The sequence below is a fragment of the Chlorella variabilis genome (genome assembly GCF_000147415.1).
Source record: "Chlorella variabilis unplaced genomic scaffold CHLNCscaffold_5, whole genome shotgun sequence".
In the NCBI taxonomy this organism is placed as follows: domain Eukaryota; kingdom Viridiplantae; phylum Chlorophyta; class Trebouxiophyceae; order Chlorellales; family Chlorellaceae; genus Chlorella; species Chlorella variabilis.
Genome location: NW_005435083.1, coordinates 2019776 through 2026721, shown reverse-complemented (window position 1 = coordinate 2026721; position 6946 = coordinate 2019776). Strand labels below are relative to the sequence as shown.

At 68.1% G+C, this 6946-nt stretch overlaps 1 protein-coding gene across 1 annotated transcript; it reads right to left on the bottom strand.

Moving 5' to 3' along the window:
* Positions 1 to 3260: 3260 nt before the first annotated feature.
* CHLNCDRAFT_34804 (hypothetical protein) lies at positions 3261 to 6490 on the bottom strand. The gene is made up of 9 exons (XM_005849630.1): positions 6365 to 6490; positions 6011 to 6196; positions 5698 to 5823; positions 5431 to 5521; positions 5125 to 5264; positions 4589 to 4942; positions 4284 to 4405; positions 4011 to 4104; positions 3261 to 3817 (listed from the first exon to the last, which is right to left on the bottom strand). Exons 1-9 carry the CDS (start codon positions 6422 to 6424, stop codon positions 3674 to 3676), a joined length of 1317 nt encoding a protein of 438 aa, XP_005849692.1. The 5' UTR covers positions 6425 to 6490; the 3' UTR covers positions 3261 to 3673.
* Positions 6491 to 6946: the final 456 nt, after the last annotated feature.

Genomic DNA, 6946 nt, shown 5'->3' with positions numbered 1-6946 from the left:
TACCCGCCTGCCGCCGCCGCCGCGCCGCGCCACTCGCCGCAGGATCCCATCCGACGGCAACGGCGCGCGGTACCTGCAGAAGCCGGGTGACACCCCGCAGGACCAGTGGACCCCCGCCATGTACCGCTGGGACTACTTCAAAGAGGTGGTGGCGGTACCAAACATCTCCAAGACCGCCGGCCTCCTCGACTTTGGCGGCATGGGCAGCAGCGACTTCTGGGTGGTGAGCCGCCCGGCTGGGCTGCGCCTGGCTGCCGGCTTTGAAGCCGCCCTCCTCTGTCTGACGCGGCGGCCCTACCAGCTGCGGCAGCGTGGGGGCGTGGGGTGGGAGGCACGAGGGCGGGGCCTGTGCCAGCGCATGTGCATTCCCAGCGGCCGACCGCCGCCGCCTTGCCCGCCCTCCCCTGCCACGCGCCCCGCCGCCTGCAGGCCCTCATCACCTTCCTCTATGTCGACTTCCTGGACGCTACCGGCACGGTGAGCCCTCGCCGTGCTTTCCACCTGGCCAGGCCTTGCCTTCCACCTAGCCAGGGACACCCGCCCAGGCCTGACGGCACCGCTGGCTGTCGCTGTCGCTGTCGCTGCGCCATGCCGTGCGCCGTGCCGTGCTGTGCCGTGCTGTGCCGTGCCGTGCTGTGCCACGCTGTGCACGACGTGCCACGCTGTGCCATGCTGTGCTGTGCCCCCCCGCAGCTCTTCTCCATGGCCAACTTTGTCAACCTCTACGTCCCCGGCTTCCTCAACAAGAAGAACAAGCGCTTCCCCAGGCATGCGCCGCCCGCGACGCACGCCGCGCCCCGCCCCGCTGCACACATCCCTGGCCGCCGCCTGCGCGCGCCCGCCTCGCCGTGCACCCCCGCCCCCACCGCCCCTCCCCGCGCCCCGCTGCTGGCTGGCGAAGAATCGCAAAGAATGGCCTGGCCTGCCTGCCTCGCCGCGCGCCTGCTGCTCCCCCACCCCACACACACGCCCGCCCTCTCACCATCCTCCCCCGCGCTGCGCATGTCGCCCCACCCTACCCCGCCCCACCCCACCGCAGGCAGACGCGCACCTTCTGCGTGGATGGCACCTCCATCACCATAGGCTCACTCATGGGCATGTCCCCCGTCACCATCGCGGGCGAGTCTGCTGCGGGCATCCGCGAGGGCGGGCGCACCGGCGTCACCGCCCTCACCGTCTCCTTCTATTTCTTCCTCTCCCTCTTCTTCGCCCCGCTCCTCGCCTCCATCCCACCCTACGCCACCGGGCCTGTGCTGGTGCTGGTGAGCCGCCGCAGCCGCAGCCGCAGCAGCCGCAGCACGCCACGCCGCGGGAAGCAGGCGGCCGGCGCCGGCTCTGCTGTCCGGAGGTGGCGGCGCACGCAGCTGCGGGCCAGCAGGCGCGGCGGCACCCCCTCAGGCCGGCTGCCTGCCTGCTCCCACGTGCTTTCGTCCAGCCCTGCTCACACCTGTGCCGCAAGTTCCTTTGCGGATGTGCAGACTGCGAACATGCACTCGCCTGCCCCTGCCCCTGTGGGCCGCAGATTGGCGCCATGCTGATGTCGGATGTGCTGGGCATCCACTGGCGCACGGTCCAGGAGGGCGTGCCCGCCTTCATCACCATCGCAGCCATGCCCCTCACCTATTCCATCGCCTACGGTGGGCTGCGGCGGGGGGCACACCCGCCGCGGCGCGGGGCTGCGGCGGCCACGCGGCGCCCGCCCGCTGCAGCTCATACCACACCGCGCTGCGCTGCGCTCGCTGCGCGCCGATGTGGCGTGCCCGCTCCCCGTGCTGGCTGAGTGCTGGGCTCTGCCTGTGCGTGCGTCTGCAGGCATCATCGGCGGCATCATCTCGTACTGCATCATCAACGGCGCCCTCTTCCTCACCTTCCTCACCCAGGCACGTGCCGCACCACGCCGCCGCGCCCTGGCCCGCTGCCGAGCAGCACACACACGCACATCATGCACACACACACGAACACACACCAGCATGCCGCGCGCACACACACACGCACACGCCAGGATGGCGTGGTCAGGACGACAGCTGCCGCCCCCCACCCTGCGTGCTCACTGCCTGCCCCCACCCTGCCTGCTCCTTCTCCCCGCCCCCCGCCCTGCCTCAGGCCAAGTTCTTCCACAAGTCCATCAAGGAGGAGGAGATGGCGGGCAAGGACATGCATGCCATGACTGCCTTCCAGATCGCATACCACGTGCGCCCCGCCTGCCTGCTGCGCCAGCCTGCCTGCCACGTCAGCCTGCCTGCCTGCCGCAGATGCGCCTGTGGCACCTTCGCGCGCCGCGCCTGACCCAGGACCCCAGGGGGGGGCGCCGCAGCGGCTGCTGGCCGGCTGCCGGGGCGCTCGCTGGCGCTGCCGCGTCCCTCCATGTCACCGCCGCCCGCCCGGGTGCCCGTCGCCCCCCTCTGCAGCTGACCTTCCCGCACGCCGACGAGGAGAATGAGGAGGAGGTGGTGGAGGCGCCACCGGCCCTTCCCCGCCCCTCTATGGTGGCCAAGCTGGGCAACCTGTATGCTACAGAGGACATGGGGGAGGAGAAGAGCAACACCGACCCCAGCATCGGACCCAAGGAGGACGACGACGAGCCGAGTAAGTGCGGCTGCGGCGGCGGCAGCAGCGGCCGGGGGAGGCCAAACGCACGTTGCGTGAATTGTTTTTTGGCGGCAGCAGGCGCGGCAGCGGCGGGCGTTTCGGCTGCGCCGCGTGGCCCCCTCACCCCTCACCCCACATACCTGCCTCCCTGCCTCCCTGCCTCCCTGCGCGCCGCCTGCAGGCTCCGACGGCGTGCCGCCCCCAATCGAGCTGGCGGAGAAGGGCGCCAACGGCGTCTGAGCCCCCTGCCGCGCATGCGCACGTGTGCCTTCACTCATCCTGTGTCAGATCACGTTATCACACACCTGCCTGTCGCAGTTCCTCGGCAGGTTGATGATGCAGATGCGCGCCACACGCCTGCCTGGCACATGCGCCCTCCCTTCCGGGCCTGCCTTACCACGTTTCACGCCGAATCGCTTCACTTATGTGTTGGGGGAGCTGTTCAGGTTTCTCTCTCTCAGTAGCACTCTCTCTCTGCTATTGCACCTGCACCTGCACCTCCCAACTCGATGCCCACCATCAGCTCCAAGTGCACCCCACATGCCCTCCATCAACGCAACGCCTCTGTACACCCCGACGCGGCTGTGCCACCTCGCTAGCACATTTTTGCTGCACGGCCTCCTCTCAGAAGGATGCCCTGTCGGCTCCTTCTTCTTCCCCCAGCATCTAGCTTGTAAGAACTCTGTTAAAGTTAGGGTGTGTCGAACAGCATGGAGGGGAGATTGAGCGTGTAGCAAAAGAGGGAAACAGAGAAAGCCAGGAGAAAGCCGCATGGGGCGCCTGGCGAGAGCAATGAAATGTGCGCACAGATCAGCGCCGCCCGAATGCGGGCTGGGGCCAAACGTTAGACAGACCGGCATGCGCAGAGCACAAAAGCACAGTGTGATACTGGGGGTCAAAAGGTGGGGGCAAGAAGAAAGGAGGTGAAAAGAAGGGTGGAGGAAGGGAGGGCGCAAACCCGCAGCTGTCCCACGCTGCGGCCCGGTACTGCCTACAGATCAGCATTGCGTCCGAGCCTGCTGCCCCGAGCCTGGTGCCGGGCTTGAGCACATGGCTCGTCGCCGCTTGCAGCAGCGCTTGGTGCTCAGAGCTTGCCGCCAGTCTGCGCCGCCACCTCGGCGGCAAAGTCCACCGCCTTCTTCTCGATGCCCTCGCCCAGCACAAAGCGCTCAAAGCGGCGGACCTGGATGTTCTCGCCGATGCCCGCAATCTGCTCCTTGATGTGGTCCTGCGGGGCGGGAAGAAAGCAGGAAGAAAGCAGGGAGCGGCAGGTGAGGCGGCGAGCCAGGCGATGGCGGGACCAATCCATACAAGGAAGAACTGGTTGTCGAGGCAGCAAAAACAAGCAGCCGCTGAAGGAAGGGCCCGCAGAAATGTGGCGCACTGAGCGGCGTGATGCGGCCCGCGCGCCGCGCGCTCACCGCCACCGTCTTGTTGGTGTCCTTGATGAACTGCTGGTCCAGCAGCGACATCTCCTTGGCAATCTTGTCCACGCGCCCCTGCACAATCTTCTCCCTGCGGGGAAGAAAGAAGGAACGGGCGGCCCAGGCAGGCAGGCGGGGACGGTCAGCAGCAGCATGGTGCCGTCGCGGGTTGGCGGCCAAACGCACCGCGTGCAGCAGGACATGCAGACCAACAGAACCGCGCACAGCGCCGCCCCGCAGGCAAGCCAAGCCCCGGCCAGCCACGCTCACCGGATGGCCTCCGGCTTGCTCTTCAAGTCCTCCTTCTCCATCTCAATCGCCTTCTCCTTCTCCAGCACAGCGGCAGGCACGTCGGCGGCGCTGACGTACCGCACGTCCGCACACGCGGCAATCTGCGAGGTGAGCACAGGGGGCGGGCGGAGGCAGGCACAGAGTGAGGCCTCCGCTGCACGGCATGGCCAGCATGCATGCACCTACTGGGCACCTCTTCAGGCAATGCCTGGCAGCCTCCCGAGCCCAAGACTCCAGCCCCCAACCAGAGCGTGCCGTGCAGCAGCCTTGCCGGCAGCACCCACCTGCATGGCCATGTCGTTGACCAGCTCCCGGAACTTCTCGCCGCGAGCCACAAAGTCGGTCTCGCAGTTGACCTCCACCAGCACGCCCAGGCGGCTGCCCGCGTGGATGTAGGAGCCCACGGCGCCCTCGGCGGCCACGCGCCCCGCCTTCTTGTCGGCAGATGCCAGCCCCTTCTTGCGCAGGAACTCGCTGGCGGCCTCCACGTCGCCGCCGCACTCGGCCAGCGCCTTCTTGCAGTCCATCATGCCCGCGCCAGACTTGTCGCGCAGCTGCTTGACCAGCGCGGGGCTGATGGCCACCGCGGGCTTGGCCTCCGCCTTGGCCTCCTCGGCCTTGGGCTCCGCATCCGCCTTCTTGGCAGCGGCCTCCTGCAGGGCCAGGGGCGAGCAGCACAGCACGTGCGGCAGGGGTGAGCAGCCAACAAATGTGCACACGTGTAACTTTGCACGCCGTGTAAGGTGCTTCAGGATCCCAGTGTTGAAGCGAGTGCTGAAGGGGCAGCCGAGGAAAGAAGAGAAGAACAGGCCGCGCCCACCTGCATGGCCTTGGTCTGCGCCTCCACGTCAGCAGCCAGGTCAGCCTTGGCCACCTCGATGCCCTCGCCCAGCACAAAGCGCTCAAAGTGGCGGATCTGGATGTTCTCGCCGATGCCCGCAATCGACTCCTTGATCACCTCTGCGGCGGGAGACATAAGCCAGGCAACACGTCGGTTGCTTGGCAGGTCTGGGGATGGGCAGGTAAGAGCCCAACCACCAGCATGTTTGTGCCGCGCTGCGCGATGTACGGCACCACGCACGGCACAGGGTCAGGCTGCACGCCAGGCGGGCACAGCTCGGCTCACCCGCCACCGTCTTGCTGCTGTCCTTGATGTACGGCTGCTCCAGCAGGGCCATGGTCTTGGCAATCTTGTCCACGCGCCCCTGCACAATCTTCTCCCTGCGGGGCGCAGGAGCAGGCGGCACAGGCAGGCAGTTCAGTGGCCTGGTCCTCCCGAACAGCCGCCTGTGCCTGAGCCCTCCACCACGCCTCAGCCGGGCTGGGCTGCGATGCCGGCGCAGCATCAAATTCCTCTACACTAAGCCTACTAGTGATGCCCCATCCTCTGCACCCACCGGATGGCCTCCGGCTTGCTCTTGATGTCCTCCTTCTCCATCTCAATCGCCTTCTCCTTCTCCAGCACCTCGGCAGGCACATCGGCGGCGCTGACGACAGTCACCTCGGCGCAGGCGGCAATCTGCGGGGTGAGCACAGAGGGCAGCGGAAGGCAATCCATGCTGACATCAGCCAGCAAGCAAGCTAGAAAGCCAGGCAGCCCTCCCATATGCAGGGCTGGCGCAGGCAAGCTCAGCAAGCTGTTCAAAAGCAGGTCGAGGCAGCAGGTCGAGGCGCGGTCAACACTGGGTCAAAAGGGCAGCACCCACCTGCATGGCCATGTCGTTGACCAGCTCCTGGAACTTCTCGCCACGAGCCACAAAGTCGGTCTCGCAGTTGACCTCCACCAGCACGCCCAGGCGGCTGCCGGCGTGGATATAGGACCAGACGGCGCCCTCGGCCGCCACGCGCCCCGCCTTCTTGTCGGCAGACGCCAGCCCCTTCTTGCGCAGGAACTGCAGCAGGCGGCGCGGAGGCGGGGCGTGTGCATCAGCAGGCAGCAGACGGGGACACCCAAGCCTGCTCCTCGCGCTGCCCAGCATGCAGCAGGACTAGCTGCGCTGCGAGGGAGGCCCAACCGGCGCCGCTCGCCTGCCCAGGCCAGCCAGCCGGCCAGCACCCACCTCCTTTGCCTTCTCCAGGTCGCCGCCGCACTCCCCCAGCGCCTTCTTGCAGTCCATCATGCCCGCGCCGGTGCTCTCCCGCAACTGCTTGACCAGCGCAGCAGAGATGCCGCCGGCAGCGGCCGCAGGCTTGGCCTCCTCCTTGGCAGGGGCAGGGGCAGCCTCCTCCACAGCGGGAGCGGCCTCCACCGCAGCAGCCTCCACAGGGGCGGCAGCGGGAGCGGGAGCGGGCTCCTCCACAGCAGGGGCAGCCTCCTCCACGGCGGGAGCCTCCTCCACGGCGGGAGCTGCCTCCACAACAGCAGCCTCCACCGGAGCCGGGGCCGGAGCGGGCTCCTCCTCCTTAGCAGGGGCCGGAGCGGGCTCCTCCACAGCGGGAGCGGCCTCCTCCACGGCGGGAGCAGCCTCCACGGCAGCGGCGGCGGCAGGCTCGGCGGCCGCCTTTTTCTCCTTGGCAGGCTGCAGCAGCGGGCCGGCATGCAGGTGGAAAGATCAGGCCGCCGCCGACTCCCCTGTGCAGCACCCCAGCTCTGCCACCCCACACCGTGACCGGCCCCTGTGTTTCGTGCGGCTGGGGGGGGC